The 23,284-nt window shown below is 39.6% G+C and overlaps 1 protein-coding gene across 3 annotated transcripts in view; it reads right to left on the bottom strand.

The window, feature by feature from the left end:
* The window catches only part of NCAM2 (neural cell adhesion molecule 2), a 276,456-nt gene that overhangs the window by 104,788 nt on the left and 148,384 nt on the right, over window positions 1-23,284 (bottom strand). For all 3 annotated transcript variants that reach the window (XM_075854510.1, XM_075854512.1, XM_075854511.1), the window contains exons 6-7: window positions 13,041-13,158; window positions 9,225-9,385 (exon numbers count right to left, since the gene is read on the bottom strand). In XM_075854510.1, coding sequence (XP_075710625.1) covers window positions 9,225-9,385; window positions 13,041-13,158 — 279 coding nt within the window. The remainder of the gene's footprint in view (window positions 1-9,224; window positions 9,386-13,040; window positions 13,159-23,284) is intronic.

The following is a 23,284-nucleotide window of genomic DNA, read 5'->3' as shown; positions in this document are numbered from 1 at the left end:
ATCAAGGTCACTGTCTGGACATTTATTTTTCTTTAACAGTGTTTTATATTACAGCTTAGAAATGATGCGGTAAAATTAGCTATGCGAAGATGCACTTATATGTTATATATTCAATAAAGCGTGTTTAATCATACTAAAATCTGTACTGATGTAGCAGAGGTGATATTGTAATATGTAGCCAAGCTAGCACAAGCGATCATGATATTCAGTGCCATACCTACCATAGAGGTAGTAAACACTGTAATACAGCCCCAATATGGAAGGGGCTTGGCATTGAAGTGCTTCCCCGGGTTGCTGTAATACTGTCATAGTGGCTACCTATAGCTGCCCCTGGGGGCCCTGACTGCATTCAGGTATTTCTACATCTATTCAGTTTATTACTAGATGCATAAATCCATATGCAGTTTGTGAGAAAAACAGAGCTCTCCTATACAGATATATTAAGAAAAAAATCGGCACAGAATTTTGGACCTAAAAATAGAATTGTGGATATTAAAGTGAAGATAAAAAAAAAGTGCAAATAAATTCAAATAAAATGAAGTTCAAATAAGTGGACATTAAAAAGTGTAGTATATTTGGCTAAGCTCTCAGTGGGGCGTGATGCCCATTTTCTTTTTATTATGAGGCCCTTTGTTGATATATTAATGTGATATCTGTGGTTATTGGGGACTGCCATTAAATCTACTATATTATGTTATAAGAACTCTAAACCTAGAAAGAAAGAAATAAGAAAAAACTCGACCAGAAATCTGTAATCTGAAAGATTTTCCACAAGCTCCTTAAAGAAACAGTACCTTAAGTAAAGGAGAAAACAAGGGTCCATCTCCTGGTAATCCATACCATTTTAAATTAAATGCTATGTACACCTTTGACATCGTCTTTTTTTTGTTTTGTTTTTTTTTTTTTTAATAAAATGGTCATCAGTGTGATTGGTGTAACTTCCTAAATACATTTTAATAAAAATAATTTTTACTTTTTGAGATACAGCTGCTTTGTATCCTGTATACAGAACAGCTGTATCTAGCACTGAATCCTATATTCGTCAGGTCCGTGGGACTAACAGGTTCAGTGTCAGTGGGTCCTACGTGTCTCTGATACGCAGGATCCACCTGTTATCAATTGATCAGTTACAAGTGGATCCTGCGTGTCGGAGACACACAGGACCCGCTTTCACTGAACACGTCAGCATTGCTAACCTGACGGATTGAGGTCTTAGTGAACTATACACCTGCTATTTATACAGGCTACAAAGCAGCAGTATCTCAAAAATTAAAAATCATTTTTAATAAAATGTATTTAGAAAGTTACACCAATCAGACTAATGGACAATTTTATTTAAAAAAAACAACGATTTCAAAGGTGTACATAGCCTTTAAGACTGAATCAGGAGGTTGGGTTTATCCCACATTACAGACAATATTGAGAGGAGAAGATTCCTGCGACAGCAAGCTACTTCCTAACCTGGGGTTGGTCTGATGTCTTTTCCCATCCAAAGTCATGACAGATGTGTAGAGCGACCCAAATAACTTAAATGAGACACAATGCTCTCTAAATTACTAGACCCCTTATTATGTTGGCTGGAAATTTCCATAACTTGGAAACTTTGACAAAGTTACATTAAAAAATAAAATAATAAATGTCCCAGAATACAGTACGAAAGGGCTGTTTAGCGGAGCTGGATTTGCCTGTTGAGATAATGAAGTCCAATACTAGCAGAATTCTGAATGCAGCTCTGGCCTATAGTATAAGTTGTAACTGAACATCAGTATAAGAAGAGTAAAGCAAAGTAGTTGCAAAGTTACTTTCAATATAGATTTGTCTATATGTAAACTATGATCAGTAGTGAATCTATAGTTTAACAAATAGGTACTATTCAATTTGACTACAATTAGAGCCTCCAAAAATGATTGTACAATATTAATGCAACTTATGTCTGGCTCTTGTTACAATTTGACCAACCCCTTCATATTGTATAAATATATCAATCATTATTTGTCTTCATCTGACAATCACCCATATATTAAAGGGGTCGCCCATTAAGTGAAGCCGCCTGGCTGCTGTAACCCAAAGCAATAACAGATGTATGAGGCTACATAGGGGAGATGACAGGTTACACCTGGTCTTCCAGAGTAGTAGAAATTATTTGTAGAAGCTCTCCATTTTAGCTAATAGAGGGGTTTCTGAGTGAGGGACCCCCTTCCATGACATTTATATGCTCTAATAGCCCAAATTCACAGGGGTTGCTCTAATTCAACTTTTCCTTTAAAGACACCCACAAAAAGACATTTTCTGGATTCAGTATTTTTTTTTTCAGGACTCTCCTCCAGAATAAAAATAATCTTATATTACAATGTTATAATGAAATAAATTCATCTCTACACAGAATATATAAGAAATATATAGTAAACTGTTTTAGAAAAACTAAATTAATATAGATTACATAGCCTTAATAAAAAGTGCAAATAGAGTAGGGAACCCTCCCCTGATATATATCGAGCTGCATTTTTCTTATACAGAGCTCCAAATATACTGCAAAGATATGTGGGGGAACAGCATCCTTTTTTTGTGAAGAAAAATCACAAAAGGGTCCGAAATTCTCAATTTGCAAATTGTGCCTTTTGACCGGATAGCACCATCCTTGTCCCTTTTTGGGAAAAGGGGCAAGACTTAACAAAAAAGGCGAAGTCACCGCAGCCCTGAAAAATTTACAGAAAACTGGTGTAAATTGTAGCAAATTTTACTCGGGGCATATCAAGTGAGAGGTATCTCCTGGGTCCCCTACTTTGCCCCCTGATCAGTCTACCCCCTTCCCCATCGGCCAATAAAAAAATAAAAAATATGTATATTCACCTCACCACTACGCTTCTCCCCTCCGGGTCCCCTCAAGCTCCATCAGCATGCCACGGCTAACATGGTACTGACGCTGGGCAGGATGTTGTATGTGACACAGCGCTCAGGACGTTGAGTGTTACATCGCATATAAGATCCGGATGCAACCTGGTGCCAGGGCCTTGTATGAGCCATTGTTTGCCGAGGGAGCTTGAGGTGACCCGGTGCGGAAAAGCAAAGAGGAGCGTTGAGGTGAGGTGTTGAGGTGAGAATATTTTTATTTTATGTTCGATGGGGAGATGGATGGCGCATGGCCAGCCGACAGATGTGACACATTTATTAAGAGGCATCTGAATCTTAATAAATGTATTAAATCTTATTTAGATGAATCATTTATTAAAGACTGGCGTATGTAACGCCAATCTTAATAAATCTCCCACATAGAGTTCAATTATAAAATTCTGTCTGCCTGCATCTGCCACTAAGGGGAGTTAATAAGTTACTGCATAGTTTTATTATTGAGTTCAATGTGTTACTAGTATTCAAAAGGGCTCCTCAGCTCCCTCTAGAGGTGACAGGCAGCAGCCAGAATATTATTATTGAGATCTATGTCTTTGCAAAGATATATAAAGATATACTGAGAAATTAATCTTCACAGAATTTTGGACCTTTTCGAGATAATAAAAAACAAAATAGTGATCTTGAATGGGTGCCATACTATGGGTTGTCAAACGCTTTCTGCCGCATACAACTTTGCAGGAGATGCCAAGTACCAAATATACATCCACGGCAGCATAAAACTATAAATACTTAGAAACTTCTGATTTTCTCTTCTGGTACAAAACCAATGTCATCTGTAATTCTTCCCTTACAGCAGATCATTTCACATTGTATAGCCGTAACAAGCATAATCCTCCAATTCTCCTGCTGAGGTTATAAACTCATAAGTCCTCAGTGGTTTTTTTTTGTATTATCTAAAATGACATTTTATGTGCCAAAAGCGCTGGAAGCCATAGTACGTTTCTCAAAGAAGCACTTGTGAAAAAAAGAATCACTGTCAAAATGTTATTTTCTTGCAATATCTCAGGGTATGTATTTAACTTCCAGGACATGATGCATTGTGTATAAATATTCTATTGCTGCTTCCTATTATTATAGCATAAGAAATATATAATTTCTATTCCAAGTTAAACCTGTAAGTATCGATTGTTATCCTGAACAGTATCACAATAAAATAAAAGTCAGACCTTCAGGACATCCAAGTTACTAAAACAGTAATTTAAGCAGATGTAAAGGACAGCAGCTTGTCTGAATGAAGTAGACTTGAGTTTGTCATTTGGCATATGCACCCCAAAGAATCAAATGACAAATTAAGCTCTGCTATGTTGTTTAGAAGGAAAGTGGAATGGAAAAGACTGTGCCTCAGCTGCCCCGGAGTTCTGTGCTTAGTCACTGAACCTGTAAACCGCATGGCTGCATCTTTGACAGGTCTCTTAACCTTTCTAACAAGCAACCCTAACTGAATCCACCAAAAATACCATTCTAAATGAAATCTGGATGCTCCAAATTCTTGCTGATAAAATTTCTAAAATCTATCATTATTGCAGATAGGCCTTGTATGGGCTGACCTTTAAGTTATCCTTCTCTAGCAGGACAAGATAAGATAAATATGCACGAGCCTTTATTATAGATCTGTGTGCGAATCTGTAATACGGTGTCCTTAGACTGCTATGGGCCCATACTGTACCTTCAATTATATATGTGGAGGAGTCAGTGAAAAAGTACAGTAGAACCACTGCTGCTAGGGGAGAGACTACAATGCCACAAATACACCATACATGTATGTCACCACTCAGGGGCACACGGAGTGCCTATGGGTCTTTAATACTGCTATACAGGATCTGTGGACAAACTTGCACTTAAAGGATGAACATTTCTAAAGAAAACACAAAGTGTCGCCTGTTCTTGAGTCGTCCTTCTAGTGATGAAATATTCTCACTCCTCTTGCGCTCTTCATTTTCCTCGGCGGTTGTCACACCTCTTTTGCAACCTTCTAAATGGCCAATCTGTAGTTATAAGGGGGTATACTATTCAGGGAAAGCTGGGTGACAACCCCCATAAGAGATGTAATGGTAGCTATCAAGTAAGCCACGAACAAACAGACAAAGCTAAGATAACTCAAAAGATGACAAATCATGATTGATTGATTTTTTTGTTAGTTTAGGTGGAATACGTGTATATTTCTGTAACCCTAACTGGGTTACTACATAAGACCAAAATCAGTCAAAAACAGACTCCAAAGTAGTCTCCAGACAACAACCACTTTCCATACGTCCAATTAGGATACATGGATGTAACAGAGAGCATGGTCTCTTCTTACAGATCCCCCTTCTATTATCCACAGTGAAGATCGGCTAACAAACTGTGTCTCTTGCTCTGGTGGACCTGGCTCATCTATGTTGTACAAGGTCGGCCATTTATTTACATGCCCACATCTAGCACAGCATGAATGGAAAGATAACTTCCTCCTGATCGCCAGGCTGACTTCGATTTAATTATTCCCATTAGCAACTTGAAAGAAACCTGCATGGAATTGAAATTCCTACAGTATCCATGCTGCCCATAACGGGAACTACAGGCTGTTTTATGCCAGCCTGTACTATTCATGTCTTCCGTAGACCAGACTGCTGTAACCCGGGGTCTACTGACAACCTCCCAGACTTACAATAAATTAGCGATTTGCATTTTGTGATTGACCCAACAACGATTACTGCCACTACTACAGGGTGTTCACACGACGTGTATTTGACCCGTTTTTTCGGCGCGTAAAACGCGTCAAAAAATGCGTCAAGCAACACTTGATTCAAGCTTCCCATTAACATCAATGGGAAAGTGCGCCAAGCAATGCGATGACAGGTTTACATGTTGTTTTTTCTTGAGTGTCGTGTGAACATGGCCTTATACAGACATATAAAAAAGCAAAGTCAAGTCAAACAAAGTAATTCAGCTTCATGATAACATTTTTTTTTTGCTTTTTTCATTTAGACTTGCAATAAAATATTTACTATCATTTTGTCAAAACATTGGTAAAAAAAGCAACACAAACTGTATAATCACCTACAAAGAGATTCCAAACAAGTAAAACTACTTTATGTGAAGTTACAATATATATTGTCCAGAGTATATTATATGTTGTCTCATGAACATGTCTAGTACTATATAATAACCTGATTATTTCGCATTTAAAACTCCTATTTTGTGTATATTGGAATATAGTGAACACTATAAACAGTGAAATTGTAATGTAAAATATCTTTTAAAAAATCAAACTATTAGTGATCAGTAAAACAAGACTTGTTCAGGTAAAATAAACTGGTATCTGGATCGGACCATTATAAATTATTTCTATACCAGGCGACCACTTTACCTTTCCGTCACTTGAGGGGCCCAATAGAAGCACCTGCTTCAGGGCCATGGTGCGACTACAACTACTGCACCCCCATAGTTACACCCCTGTACTGAGAATTTGCAATCCTTTTGCTCGGTTCATATGACATTAAGTGGCCTAGGTTTTTGACGTATACGCCGAGAAAAGTCCCTGACGTATACTTGAACGTTGGCATCAATAGGCATCCGTCACCCATAGACTATAATGGCATATGTTTATGTTTAATGGATATGTCATGGCGTTGTACTTGTTTATCGGATACACCATGAACTCTCATAACCCTTTTCATGCAGTATATATTTAACGGATGTCATTATAGCCTTTGGGTGATGGATGCCACTGTTAGGCATCAGATTAATACATCCAGAACCCATAGGCTATAATGGAATCCGTTTAGCGAGTATACCGCGCGACACATGTTCTTTGTGGAATCCCGTTGGATGTAATAGCGTGGATTTATCAATAAAGTTGCGCCATTTTTCAAGCATAAATACATTAAAAGATATAGGGTTTGGAATATGTTGAAAAAAAAGTTCCCGTGACTCCAGAGCTGCACTGAGCGAGACTATTTTATTCATATTTTCACCAGTTGTTTTGATGCTAGATTCATCAGCAGGTTGTCCACACTGTTCCTTTAAATCCAGTAACAATGGGACCTGAAACATGCTGTATTTTAGAAAAGTATTTAAGAATCTCACCTTCACGAAGAAAGCCAAAAATAATACATTAACAAAATTAAGATATCACTTTGATTTTCAGTCAGAAAAGTTCCTATTGGATGACCTCAGTTTTCTGTTGTGTGTTATGTTCCACATTATATTGCAGTTCTATAAGTGACGGATTATCAGATTATATGGGATTATTGGATAAACACACCTACTATTTGAATACTCCTTAATGGACTATTCTCCGGTTAGACATTTACAGCACATCCATGAGATGTGCCATAAATCAGGGGCGGACATACCATTGGGGCAACCTGTGCAGCTGCACAGGGGCCCAGTAGGTAGGTGAGGGTCAGGGGCGTAACTAGGAAAAACTGGGCCCCATAACAAACTTTTGACTGCCCCCCCCCTCCCCTAGGTGTCACACAACCCCCCCTTGTAGATAGTGCCTTTTTTACAGCCGCCCCGTAGATAACGCCATACAGCCCCCCTGTAGATAACGCCATACATCCCCCTGTAGATAACGCCATACAGCCCCCTCTGTACATAAAGCCATACATCCCCCTGTAGATAACGCCATACAGCCCCCCTTGTAGGTAAGTATGGCTAACGCCATACAGCCCTCCCTGTAGAGAACACCATACAGCCCCCCTGTAGAGAACGCCATACAGCCCCCCCTGTGGAGAACGCCATACAGCCCCCTGTAGAGAACGCCATACAGCCCCCACTGTAGAGAACGCCATACAGCCCCCCCTGTAGAGAATGCCATACAGCCCCCCTGTAGAGAGCGCCATACAGCCCCCCCTGTAGGGAACGCCATACAGCCCCCCCCTGTAGGGAACGCCTTACAGTGTCCCCCCTCCCAAAAAAATGCGACCTACAGTGTGTCCTACAAAAGACATGTATCCCCTATCCACAGGATAGGGGATACATGTGTGATCGCTGGCAGCGATAAGGAGAACCTCTGATTTCCGTCGTCTGCACAGCTCAATAAAAATGAAAGGAGCGCTGGTCACGCATGTGCACAAGCGCGACCGGCGCTCCATTCATTTCTACGGCGCTGCCGACACAGACCCCGGAAGTCCGAGGTTTGTGATGGAGAACGTCAGGGGACTTTCAGTCCCCCGTTCTCCCTATCAATGCAAGCGATCACACATGTATCCCCTATCCTGTGGATAGGGGATACATGTATTTTTTGCTTAATGGCAGAGCGGAGAGATACCTCCCTGCTCTGCCGTAGTCGTGTTCAGTGGCGTCGCGCTGTAGCAGCCATAGCGGCTGCTAGCGGAGCCTCCGGCCATGGTGGGGGCCCGTGCCGGCGGGCGACACGGGCCCCGTCATGCCGTGGGCCCCGTAGCAGCCGCTACGGCTGCTACGGCGGTAGTTACGCCACTGGTGAGGGTTAACAATGCCTCCTAAAAACAACTTTGTACTGTCTATTGGATTGTATAAAAGGGACTGAGCTAATGCCATTCTTAAAATTACAGGTGGATTAAAAGACAGACATAAGGGTGTGGTGTTTTTTGATGAGTAAAGACCTTTTTACCCTGGCCAATTATCGGGCAAACAAGCGTTCACAGAATGCTCGTTCCGGATAATTCTCCTGTGTAAATTCTCCTGTGTGAACGCTTGTTCATCGGCTGATTGCAATGCTTTAAATGGCATAACTATTATCACTGTCGGCAGGGAGATGCGCTGCCAACATGATAGAAATGTATAGGGACGAGTGATCATAGTAATGAGCGCTCCTCCCCATACTAGCTTCTTGTGAAAGGAGCTAACGAGTGCCGATAAACGAGCTGTCTCGTTGATCGGTGCTCGTTTACACTGCCCAAGTCGGGCCGTGTAATATCATTGAGGGGTCCGTATACTGTTCTTGCATGAGGACTTTCTATTGTCTTTGTCAGCCCCTGCCATAAATGTCTGATAGGTGTGGGTTTCAGCTTTGGGGCCCTCAACTATCTCGAGAACGCTGGTCACATCCAGGTGGGGAATGAATGGAGAGGTGTCTCTCTCATGTGCACAGCTCTCTCTCTTAGTTCCTATGGGAATTATGGAAACATCCGAACCCTCGGCCACCTCTTCATCGAGTCCCAGAGCTTGGACCCGCATCTATCAGACATTTAAGGTATATACAGTGGATATTCCATAAATGTCTAAGGAATAACCCTTTTTCAGTATTCTGTGAATCTCTATTGCCAACAAAAACAATTTATTTTTAGAAAATATATGAAAAGTAAGTTTTCATGTTGAAAGGAATCATTAGTACATAACAGACTTACCAAACACTTGTAGAAATGACTGCTTTTCAGTAAATCCCGCTTTGTTGGTAGCTCTGCAGGTATAAGATCCGGCATCACTGTTAATGATATTTTTAATTGTTAATTCTGTATTGTCTTCTCTTAATGAATACTTGTCATTTTCTTCAATCATTTTACCGTTCCTGCAAAGAAAACCAACAATAAATAATCAGTCAGAAAGGAAATGTAAAATTATAAAGCACAAGAGAGAAGCATGTGACATCCATGTGTTTCCTTTCATCAACTGTGGGCCGGTAACCTCAAGTAAACATTATTGTATGTGTGCGGGAAAACGGATAATGACATTCACAAGCACAGCAATCTTACATGAGTCATTATTACATTCTCAACTGGAAAGACAAACATCCGAAGTTTTCTTAGTACAACACTTTTCTATTCCATAGCCCCTGAGTCTATAACCTAAATTGTTGTATATGAACGCCATTATTTTAGTAAAATAAAAAAATAAAAAATACGGGTCTATCCATCTCTGGTTAGACTGGCCTGTGTCTTTCCAAATCTATCCTATCTATGTATCTATCTATCTATCTATCTATCTATCTGTCTGTCTGTCTGTCTGTCTGTCTGTCTGTCTGTCTGTCTGTCTGTCTGTCTGTCTGTCTGTCTGTCTGTCTGTCTATCTATCTATCTATCTATCTATCTCATATCTATCTATCTCATATCTATCTATCTATCTATCTATCTATCTATCTATCTATCTATCTATCTATCTATCTATCTATCTATCTATCTATCTCATATCTATCTATCTATCTATCTCATATCTATCTATCTATCTATCTCATATCTATCTCATATCTATCTATCTATCTCATATCTATCTATCTATCTATCTATCTATCTATCTATCTATCTATCTTTCTATCTATCTATCTATCTATCTCATATCTATCTATCTATCTATCTATCTATCTATCTATCTATCTATCTATCTATCTATCTATCTATCTATCTATCTATCTATCTATCTATCTATCTATCTCATATCTATCTATCATCTATCTAATACACAAGAAAATTTGATCAGCAGATTCCAGCAAAATGAAAAAAAAATGTACAAGTGCAAGTACTCCTGCGGCTGCAAAACAATACACAAGAAAATGGTGACAGCACTCTACGAAAACACCAATGGCACCTAAAACACTATATATAAATAAATAGCCAGTACTGGTGCCTTCTAGGAAAAAAAATGAATGGGGCTCCACTTTTAGGCCTTCTAGCAGTCTACGTTCCATTATCCATAACCACCCCTCCTGCTCCTATACACTGCCTTCTACTGCTAATGGCACTAGGGAAGTGGGACCAACCTGCCTTCTGGGCCTTTTACCCTGGTAGTTATATCCATTCTATATATATATATATATATATATATATATATATATATATATCACATCTACTATGAAGCAGCAATTTAATGAGAAATAGTAATAACTTTTTAAGCATTACACTCAGAAATAAAACACCAGCAAATGTTGCAACTCAACTATATGATTTTCACCATGTGATCGCCCTTCTACCCTTTCCTACACTGTGTATATGTGAGGATGGTTTAGAAATCGGATTGGATAGGGAAAAAAAAACATAGGTTAATGTGAATCTAATTAATACAGGAAACATGAGAACGAGAAAGAATGAAGAAATGCTAAAAATGAATAGAAAAAGATTCTAGAAGTAAAATAAAAAGGTGTCCCCTTGTTTTTCAAGAAGCGCAGTCAACCTACAAGGAGGCTACTAAGCACACATTCCAACTTGAGGCGGCAGAAATGAAAGACCTCATTAATGTGGTTGATCACATGAAACATTAGGACGTTGTATTCTTCTGGATTAGTTGGTCCCATAGTTCCCATATTAAAAAGAACTTAGGTTAAGTGCCATTGACAAATCACTTTCTAATGGGTGACAGTCCAATGTTTATTACACTGTCCTAATGAAATGCAGCATTTACTTCATCAATGTAATGTCAGGATGAATTTTTCAACAGAGTTTCTTTGGACAAGACATAGCTACCTGCGTCTCTCCTTATTATTGATATGCACCTCTTCCCTTCTACCATTAAGAATGAGTGCACAGTGTTTAGCTCTCCCTGGAATAGATGCTGTCAATCACAGTAAATCTCAGCACACACAGAACATAGCTGTCACTGACTGACTCAGGCAGCGCAGGCCCGGGGGCTCCTAGTTAAATTTGGACATTGCTGCAGATCCTATGGAGATAGAGAATGGAGACCAAGAGCTCTGTGCACAAATTACAATACCTTTCAGGCTGAACGAGACAAAATGACACATCATGTAGAGATCCAAATTGCATTGTGCTTTTTTCTGGGCCGAAAACACAAAAAAAAAAAAAGTATAAGATCTGTAGAGGTTTCTTTGTTGCTAAGAGCGGACTTGTCTGGGTAAGGAGCGGCTTAGTCTGACAGCTATCTTTTTATTTACTGTTCTTCATTATTATATTAATAATTATAATTATTATTATTGTTATTTTTTTATTATTAGCCCAAACAGATTTAGGTTGGCGGGAGTCTTATCTCACCCCTGGAACAGCCGAGCCAGTTAATCCTTTTAGACTGGCCATACACATTAGATAGCTGTCAACCGAATGCTCGTTTGGCCGACAGCTATTCCTTCTGATCCCCCCCATATACATGCACCCTCTCAGCCGTATTCTGAATTGGGAGAAGGGAATAAGATGCTGCCAGACTCCTTTAGTGGTGGCTTATTTCCCATAAGGACAAAAGAATCAGGTATTTTGAATTCCAACTGCCCAATCCTACTCTACCCCGACATCTGGCGTCAGTGGAGAGTCGGGAGGCCCCCATACTCATTAGATGGTTGGCAGATCCTGCCGAAATCATCCAATATGTCCGACATTAATCTTTTGGTAATGGCCTCCTTTAGACTTCAAAAGATAGGGCCACACACTTGAGTAGACACTTCTTCTCTTTTTAGCTGGATAGGATTACCATATGGCCCTCAAGAATGGTGTATCCTAAAGCTGTTGGGAAACTACAACTCCTAGCATATCCTGACAGTCATTATCTATCAGGGTATGCTGAGAAATATAGTTAATAGCTGGATGATCATAGGTTGCACATCCATGGTCTCTTGACACCAAAAATAAGGCAGATTCAGATATCAAAATGAATCCTGTTGACTTCAGTGGGACTCCTTATGGTTCGAAAATTAATCAGTCACTGTCCGTTGTAACAAAATATTGCATGCTACTTCTGCACGCCCTATAGCTACTCCCCTGTTTTTAGTCATTTGTCTTTTATATTACATGAGAGCAGTTGACAAATACAAATGAACATAAATGATAAAGAAGCCTTAGGTATGACATTTGAGGTACTCTGCCATATTGGAGGTTTGGAACTATAACATATTGCAGTATGGAATGCAATTCTAATGTCTCCTAGCCTGGGTAGCTCACAGATATATGGGGTAGGGCAGATTTTTAGCTCAAATCCACACATTTTAACAGTGATGCTTCAAGCTGTAAGATCTGTACTGGGGTTTCCTAACCATTATGAGCCATTTATAGTAATGCTTTCCTATTCTTTGTTGAGAGGGCATTAGTTCTCCCTTAGCCAAGGTACTAGGAGTAGCTGCAACCTAGTCACCCCCTTTTAGTATACTATTGGCTGTTACCTTGAGTGGCCTGTCTTGTATGTTTGTCAATATGGTGACTTGACAGCTTTAGAACACAACAGGCAATGCAAAAGTGACAATCTTAATAATGCAAAGAAATGTTGAAGGAAAATTCTGAAAAGGGACTTACCTGTGCCAGCTGATATAAGGCTTGGGAGAGCCGGTGGCCCGGCAAAATATAGCAATATCCTCTTGGCGATCTGCAGTAGCATTGAAGGATCTTTGTTGGATTAATATAGCTGGAGGAACTGAAAAAATATAAAACACATTTCATTCAAAGTGATATTAACCAGTTTTTAATTCCTCCGGTATTAATTAATTAAAGTTAGAATTTTTCAAAAACTCATATTTTATAAAAAAAAAAAGTTTTTCAACACCAGTGGAATAAGACTCCATGATAATTTTAAAAAATATTGTAGCTGTTACAGCAAATTTAAAACAATATTTACTGTAGATACTGTACATAGGTCATCGGTAAAGGTATTTTTAGATAAATCAAAATAACATGGCAGTAAGGCTACATTCACACGACCTAGTGCAAACTCAGACGTGAAAAACAACCGTTTTTCACATCCGAGTTGCACCTCTGCGGGACCCGTTTTCACGGATGCCTCATAGATTTGAGTCTTTTGAGGGATCGGTGAAAACAGAAGAGAATACGACATGTCCTATTTTTCAACAGACCCTTCAGTCAGTCCGTTAAAACAATGGCCGTGTGAATGACCCCACTGAAATACACACGTCCATGTGATGCCCGTTGTTTTAAAGGCCGTCACATGGATGTATACTACGGTCATGTGAATAAGCCCAAAGAGTATGGAGCTCACTGCTTTATCTATCAAGAAACAAAGAAACGGGCATGTTTAAATCCAACATACCAGATCTATTATTTGCCCTTACTGTCTGCCATTGGTAGACTTTCAGGCTGCCCTATATAAATGATTTCCTTGACCGATCCCATCAAGATTAGCATGTTTGAAAAACTGCACTAATAGCAGAGAAGGGGAATATTAGGCGGACATCACGCCATTCACAAATTCACTAATTATGAGAATATCTCCTTGTCTGCCTGTCTGTGTGCTGCCATGTGGTGCCTCCAGGATGCCCCGTATTTACCGCTAGAAGCAATGCTACTACGGGAAAATACCTCTGAAATGTAGCATGTGATACAACACGCCACAATTTTCTTACGGTTTCTGTACTAATCCACAAAACAATTTGTGGGCCGAAAACATGGACGCTTTATTTTACATAAAGTACAGATCTGTAATACAGTCTGCTCATGAGCCCTAATGTTTCCATTTTTCATACACACAAATATCCTACTGTGAATTTCATAGGTTTAAATACGCATTCACATGCAAGATGAAACCAAGGAAACATGGAGAGAATATACTATGCAGATGATGCCCTGGTTTCAAAATCCACAGACCAGAGGAGCAGTCAGGTTTCTTTACAGCAAATCCTTGGCATATATGACCAAAATCCACACCAATAATACATCAGGAGGTGTAAGACTATTTCTGGCATGTTATAAGGATAAATAACTGATGAGAAAAATGTACACTACCGGTTATCGACTTAATAATGAAAAGTATGACTACTACTATTACTGGCATACTGCTTTTACCACCACTGTTGACATATTATTCTTAAATTCTGTTGACATATTAATGGAAACTGCCATGACCACTATATTACTGGGCACAATTGTATGTTTTTCTAGTGATTTATGAGTAATTACTATTGCATACTTCTTTGCATTAGTTATTTCTACTGGTTTCGTACTTAGCATTACTAATACTGGTTTACAATTAACTGAATAATAAAATACATTAATATGAGACCTACCTATTATTGCTATTACTATAGACATAGAGGCAGATTTACTAATAGTGTCTTAAATTCAGACAGCAAAGAACTAGAGTAGATGCACCAAAATTTATCACATTGGCTCACGCTGGATGATGAATTTGGCACACATTTAGTCACTTTTATCTAACTTAATACCATATATTTGTTGGCTTATTTCAATATCCTTTTCTGTGCCAAAATGTTTGCGTAATTTGGTGCATATTAAGCCACGCCTTCTTTCTGCTAAACCACACCTTCTTTCTGCTAAACCACACCTTCTTTCTGCTAAGCCCCACCTTCTTTCTGCTAAGCCACACCAGTTAGTCACAAACATCTGTTTTTTTTGGCAGATTTAATTGATAAAAGTATCTATAATGATTTGTGCCAAATGGAAGGTGCAACTTAGGCAAGAATTTGGGAGCAGCAACAATAGTAAATCTTCCCAATAATGTTAGTGTGCTGATATATGTCATATACATTTAGTGGCATACATATAAGAGCCGAGACCCTCATAGAAAGGATCAGACTGGCCTTCCCATTATGGTCTTGGCATTTGCCAACCAGGACACAAGGGCCTGGTGTTTCTTTCCGTTTTCTATACATTTTACATGACCCTTGGGCCAATTCACCCCCCCCCCCTGTTTGCTAACAATGCATTTCTTTTCTAGAGGGGAGTGGGATCAACCAACGCTGTGTCCCGTCTCTTCAGGACCCCATAGCAGCCTTTAAAACAACATGTGAATTTTGAATTGCAACGTATTGTTATTATTATTATTATAATAATTATAATTATTCCTAATAATGTTCTGATGTGTTATGACTTTTCGTTTTGGAACATAGAATATTGCTATTTTCTAAGCCAGTATTCCTAATTACTTCTTCTCTGGAAACTCCGGTTTGACCTCAAAGGGCTCATTGCTTGGCATTACTATTATATCTACTTATTTAGAAGAATTACAGTTACCGGTGGCATAATATTAGGAACTTGCAATGCTGAAATATTTCATGTACTTGTTATTTAGCAGTTCCTATAGCAACAATACAGCGAGTGCCATGCATATGTCACTAGAAAATGACTTGTCACTCATCATACATTGGTGCTACATAAGCCTTCTGAAATATTGATTTGTGAAAGTAAAATACAACTGTGAGCCGCATTTATCAATATATTAAGAAGAAAAGCTCTGTACTTATGTCCTTAAGCGAAAGATCAAAGGAACAAAGGAAGCATGAATGTGACACCTAATGGCTAAATAAAACGGAGGAGAATAAACAGCAAGTAATAAGAACTATATGGTCTCCTAATCAAGCTAGAAATTACAAATGATGCCGGGAAAAGGTACGTTCACTGATGTGCCAAGCACCACTCTGGCTTGAAACGTTGTGCTGTCCCAAAAATAATTAGAAAAAGACGCTTGCCAAGTATCTGTATTAGTTGACAATGCAACAATAAAGTAGATATTCTGCAAAGACCAGGAAACTTTAGTTTAGGCTAAAAATTCGACTTTCAAGCTAATCCCCTGTGCTTCTTACTTTTCCCTTTAAATCTTTGCTACTATATAATTCAAGGTCCCATATGTCCAAAATGTGGGGTGTGAGATTGACCTATAGTATTGTGTTGCTAGCATTAGTGAGCTAAGCTGCCAATGTTATAGTAGGTGCCAGGCCACTCCACCGGTAGACTTGCCGGGATCCTCTGCAGATCTTAGTATTATAGTATGCCAGGAGCAGGACAGAAGGTATTTGTGGCATTCAGGTTCAGTAGCTCTCGATAAGGCAGACCACTGGTATGAAAGACGTGGGGAAGAAGACAGTTAGCAGGGGATTGACTTCTTTAAGACTTGACAGTGTATTATTTGATGTGATATTCTGAATTCTGCATTGCAAATTCGCCAAGATGAAACATTAAACATTAAGGCAAGGCTGTAAAATAAAAGATAATATAGAAATAACTACTTTATGTATCTGCATATATACCCAATAACAGACCAAGGTTGTGTTATGGCTTAGCTGTGTATGATTAAGAGGATTAATCAACAAGATAGGAAATCTACTAGATCCCCAAATAATATTAATAGCCAATAAGCTAAGAGGGTGTCACTATATTTCATACAGAAGGGTCTTCCTTTTGACCCCTTATTTGTAATTTCAAGGGACTCTAGATTAGTGTTATAAAGCAGTGATCCCCAACCACCGGGCCGTAGATGATTTGGTACCGGGTCGCGGTATCTGGTATACGCCCTGGTGGCCGCTGGGAATTTCAGGCAAAAAAACTCATTTAACTGTGGTGCAGTTCTTCGCACTGAATGTTCGCTGCGGAAAACTGCTAGCAGGCCGGCCTCCTGGGATGACGCTTCATCCCAGGAGACGGCTACAGCCTGTGATTGGCTGCAGCGGCGGTCACATGGGATAAAACGTCATCCCAGGAGGCCGGCCTGGAGGAAGGACACAGATGCAATAAACACAACATCTGCTATTTATTGTGGGTTTTACCTCCCCATCGAATTCAATGGGGAAAACCTGCAACAAATAAGCAGCGTTTACGCAAATACAATTGACATTCTACGGAATAAAACTCTGTACCACAGATCAATTTCTGAGCATTTCTTCCGCTCACTATTTACGCAACGTGTGGATGAGATTTGTTATATCTCATCCACGTTGCTGCTACTGTATTATGCTGCGGATTTTCTGCAATGAATTCCGTTGTTGAAAATCAGCAGTATTACACAAAGTGTGAACTGACCCTAAGCCCCACCAACCCCAACCCCTGCCAGACCCTGGAAAAAAATTCTGGCATGAAACTGATCCTTGGTGCAAAAAAGGGTTAGGACCGCTGTTATAAAGGACTCTAAGGCTCTAATGGACAACAGGGTCGCCCAACAGAACCCATTTACTTTTATGGGTCCGTCAGTTTTCCGTCATGGTGTCAGTAATATTACCGGACCGCTGCACTATTTTTCGGGGATTTTTGTCTGCGAAGGAGGCTTCTATTAGCGAGATGTGAACACAACTCTGGCTGATCAAAATTATACTAACTTAAGGCTCCCGGCCCCAATACAAAATATGTAATAGGGCCCCCGGCAAACATGTGCCACCCATAATACTGGTATCGGCTTATGTGGCAGATGGGCTCTCCCAGGCACCATGGCCTTGCTACCTCTGCCACCCCATAGCTACGTCTCTGATTCCAAATGTGGTGCAAGCTCTTTATGTACTACTACCACTGGCATACTCCTGACAATACTACTACTATTAGCATATGACTGATATGACTTTACTCTTAATAGTATTATATTATCTCATTGAATATATTATTGAGAATTATCACTGCTGGTTTACACATTGTTAGACATTATTACCTACTTTTTAGATATACCATGTACTGACAGGTCACTCTAAAAATATTTATGAGGACTGCAGAGGTAGCAACTGCAACAGGACCCCACCATCTGAAGGGCCCGCAGGCTTCCTTGACATGTAAGAACAGTGACCCATTAGTAGGCAGGACAGATGTGTCGTACATTATAATGGCAATTTCACAATAATGCTGGAGTTATGAACACTTTAGTTATATATAGTGTAAAGACCCAGGACTGATTTTAGATGGGAGCTCCAAGCCACAGCTCTGCACATTGCTAATATATAATTAATATGATAATAAATATAATTTAATTAGGAAATATTAAATTCAGCCAAAATAGTAATCTACCACTTCTGCCCATTTTGGTCACTTACAGACTAGTTCATTCTGAAAACCAGGATCAATACCGCGATTCCTTGGGATTTTCACAGTTATGAGACCATCAAGCATCGGCCTACTTAACCTATTACAAGAATTTCTGACATTATGCCACCACTTGATTATTGATTTCTCTGTCATTTTAAGACATTGCTCAGTGATTTCTTGTATTTACCAATTCCTTGCAGTTCCTGAAAAACGTGTATAAAATGTATGTTCGACTGTGAAATTAAAATGAAATTCACAATGCTGTACTATTCATTGTACACGCTGACTCCTGACTGTGTCAATCATCGCGTTGCAAGTATCTCCGTAGTTTCTGCTTATGTCAGTCATTTCTGTTTTTGTCAGTCCCAAACTTCTATTTATATATATGAAGCAATGGACTTGATCCAAACATATGCAGTCACTAAAAAATAAAGATGCTAGACATGTATGAAGAAAAGTTCTCAATTCACATTAGATTTTAAAGCTATGAATATCTGAAATTTATTTTGAACATCTGGTATTTCCTCAAAGGGGTTTTCCCACGAGGGACATTTATGACATATCTACAGGATATCTTCAAAAAAAGTGTGGTGAACAGCAGCACACGTCTCCCAAGTTTCAATCAATAAGTTCTTTTATTGGTCAAACATCCAGTAAAAAATGGCAACGTTTCGACTCGTGACAAGTGGAGGGTCTTTCTCAAGCCTAGATGTTTTACTGGATGTTTGACCAATAAAAGAACTTATTGATTGAAACTTGGGAGACATGTGCTGCTGTTCACCACGCTTTTTTGAAGATTACATTACGTCAGACTGGGTTTGTCTGATTTTACAGCGTGACACCGCTCCTGATAACGGGATTTGTGCTGCTTCAAATATTGCATTTTTTGGATGATATCTACAGGATATGTCATAAAATGTCAGATAGATGCGGGTCCCACCTCTGGGACAAGGGACATATCTCTAGAACGAGGCCCCTAAACCCCGTTCTACCTCTTTGTGTGTCGGCTGATTTATGACCATGAAGGTGAAAACAATGTAGCTCAGCGAGCTACGCTGCTGCCGTAACTGCTATTCACTACTATGGGGGTTACGGAAACGGCGTTGCTCAACGAGTTACGCTGTTTCCGTAACTCCCGACCATAAAGTCAGGAAGTGGCCAGGAGTCAGTGATAGCAGACAAAGGTAGAACGGGATTTAGGGGGCCCCGTTCTAGAGATAGGGACCCGCATCTATCTGTCATTTATGACATATGCTGTGGATATGTCATAAATGTCTCTCGTGGGAAAACGTGTTTAACTTTGCATATGAATAGATCATGCAACATTAATGGTGTTTATTCTCCTAGGGTATGTTCTTTTAGGACATATGGACATCATAGGGGGGTCTACCTATGACCCAGAGCAGGGAGCCGCTGCAAAATAGTGGCACCAATTCTGGTGGCCTTAATGAAATTAACGACTACATGGTCGCCTATTTATATGAATGTGCACATTATAAAATTACATTCCCAAGAGAATTCAACGGCCATACGCAGCTTTCCCTGGTGATAACAGCAGATAGCCAGGGGTTAGTGAAGCCGGATGAGCAGAAATGAGTAGGACAATTGGGACAACCATTTTAAAGGGAACCTGTCACATTAAAGATGTAGTCCTACTTGCGGGCATCATATTATAGAGCAGGAAGAGTTGAGCAGATTGATATAAAGTTTTGTGGGAAATTATTCAGTATATCTTCTCATGTTTTGATTTCATTCCCTGCTTCTTCTGGGCGTAAGAGTCCAGTGGGCGGTCCTACTCAGTGATTGACAGTTATTTCTGTATGCAAACTCATACAGGGTAGGCTACCAATAACTGAGTAGGACCACCCACTGGACTCTTAAGCCCAGAAGGCGCAGAGATTTAAATCAATACACTACAACATATACTGAATATGTTCCCACAAAACTTTACATCATTCTGTTCAGCTGCACCTGCTCTATAACATGCCGTCCGCAGATCAGACACCATGTTCAACATGACAGGTTCCTTCTAAACGAATCAGATTATTTATATGGAGATAGGAGTTGACTAATCTTGATTGAACCAGAAAACCATCCACTAATGTAAGGACTGGGCACTATTACATTGATAGCAACAAGTAAAAAGATACAGCTAAAAAATATAGTAGGAATAGAAACTGAAAGGGATTCCTGATTTGTGAATGTACGTACAGTATACAGGTAAATTCTGAACAACTGCAGTAATTTAGGCTCACTTTTATACCTGAGATTGACTTTACCAAGATCAAAAGTATGTAGGTATTGTGACCATTTTTCAGAATTAGAGTATATATATATATTTTATAAACTGGTGGGGGAGTGTACTCGCAAGAAATCAGAAGATAACTTACTTTACTTTGGGGGAGGGCTTGAGAAAGCGTTGTACGCAAAATCGCTGTTGTCTGACACTGTCTTCGTCTCTCCCCCCCCCCACACACTTTTTTTCAAGCATTAAAGAATTTTCTACATCAGACCGGGTGAGTGCGGCTTTTTTCTCTCTACTTACATTGTGCTACATATGGTCTTATCTACGAAGTCCAGCACTTCCCTAGTTTTATCCTGCAGCCCCCGTTGCGCTTCCGTGGCCAGTGTACTGCCGAATGTCCAGAGAACTACTGGTCACAGCAGTGCCGCCTGATTTTCTTGTACTTGAGCACATAACTTACTTTACTTGTTGAAGCCCAAAGCCATACAAGAAAGTACAGTAAGGTTTGCCCTAATATTTCAGTTCTCTTCGTCATTCAATGTTGACTGGGGTCCTAGAAGCTGCACTATGTGAAATTTTTGGTTGGATTCTCACACTGGAGAACTAGTGATCACAGATGATTTCCTACAAAATTAAGTGGTTTAGATGATTTTTCCTTACTAAGAGTAAAAGTTTATCTGACATGAGACAAAAAACTTTAAGTAGGGGAACGAGCCATACAATACTACATGTAATACTACAGGGAAAATGTTTGGCTGCTTTGGCTTCCCCTCTCTGATAAGATAACCCATTCAAAGCATTCTATATATCAAAATTTTATATTTTGCTCAAACACAGTTCACACTAGTTGATCTTGGAGATCATTGTATGCAAGGAGTTTTTGCTTGTTAGTTCCACTCTTTGTCTGTCAGGACAGTAGATGCTCAGTTACTCTCTATGCAGACAAGCTATAAGGAGCAGAGGAGCACAAATATATAAATGATACATATTTCAGTAGTACTCATGTATCATACATAGGGTATAACAGTACAATTAATTTAATTCAGCATCAATGGGAACTGATAGTTGTTGGACCATAAAATATTCTATATTATCAGACAGTCATGCAGAAGTACACTATATTGCCAAAAGTATGTGGACACCCCTCCTAATTATTGATTTAAGCTGTTTCAGCCACACCCATTGCAAACAGGTGAATAAAATCAAGCACACAGCCATACAATTTTAGAGACAAACAGTAGTAGTAGTATGGGTTGTACTGGAGAGTTCAGTCACTTTAAATGTGGCACTGCCAGAAGATCACAAGTCAGTTTGTTACATTTATAATCTGCCATATCTGCCCTAGGCACCTAGAAGTCACAATGCTATTATTGTGAAGTGGAAGCGTCTAGAAGTAACAACAGCTCAGTCACGAAGTGGTAGATCACGCAAACTCACAGAGCGGGGCACATGGCGCATACAAATCTCCTATTCTCTGTTGCATCACTCACTAGAGAGTTTAAAACTGACACAGGAAGTGACATCAGCGCAAGGTCTCTGCGCCCGGAGCTTCATGAAATGGGTTTCCATAGCGGCTGCACAAAAGCCGAAGATCACCATGTGCAATTCTAAGCATCGACTGGAGTGATTTTAAGTGGACCGGACTCTGGAACGGCATGTTTTATGGAGTGATGAATCATAGCTCACTATCTGGCAGTCTGATCTAGGAATCTGGATTTGGCTGATGCCCAGAGTACAATACCTACCGGAGTACATGGTGCCTACTGTAACATTTGGCAGAGAAGAGGAAAAAAGGTTTGAGGACTGTATTTTAATGTTTAAGATAAGCTCCTACTTTCCAGTGACGGGTAATGTTAATGCTTCCTCATATCAAGACATTTTAGACAATTCCATGCTTACGATTTCTTTGGCAACAGTTTGGGGAAGGCCACTTTTGGCCCCAGCATGGTGTAGGGGATCTCTAGTGACTGCACAGAGTCCTGACCTCAACCCCATTGAACACCTTTGGGATGAATTGCAACATTGATTGCAAGCCAGTCCTTATCATCCAACATCAGTGTCTGACCTCACAAATGCTCCTTTGGCTGAATGGGCACAATTTTCCACCGACACACATCAAAAACTTGTGTAAAACCTTTCCAGAAGAGCGGAGACTGTTATAGCTGCAAAAGGGGCCCAACTCCCATGGTTTTGGAATGGAATGTCAAATAAACTCATATACTGGAGATGTCATGTCAGATGTCCACATACTTTTGACCAGATAGTGTATATAAAGCTCGCTTGTAAGGGTAAAGAATCTTCAGACTGAAAGCCCAAAATAAAGGCCCCCATAGATAAATATTAGCTTATTCTATGTCAGTCTTATTTTACTTTATGGCAGAGTTTCCGTGTTTATTTTGTGACAAATTTATCAACTGTCGCACAACATTTATTAGAATTGTCCTTTTATATTGGTTTATCCTGCTGGTGGCACGTATAACTTTTAAATAGTCACATTATATAAATATAGCTAAAAAGTAACATGAATCACAAAGTTGCGCACGCG

This window comes from Rhinoderma darwinii, chromosome 2 (assembly GCF_050947455.1).
Source record: "Rhinoderma darwinii isolate aRhiDar2 chromosome 2, aRhiDar2.hap1, whole genome shotgun sequence".
Classification (NCBI taxonomy): Eukaryota; Metazoa; Chordata; class Amphibia; order Anura; family Rhinodermatidae; genus Rhinoderma; species Rhinoderma darwinii.
Note: the sequence above shows the minus strand (reverse complement) of the source record. Positions and strands in the feature narration are given on the sequence as shown.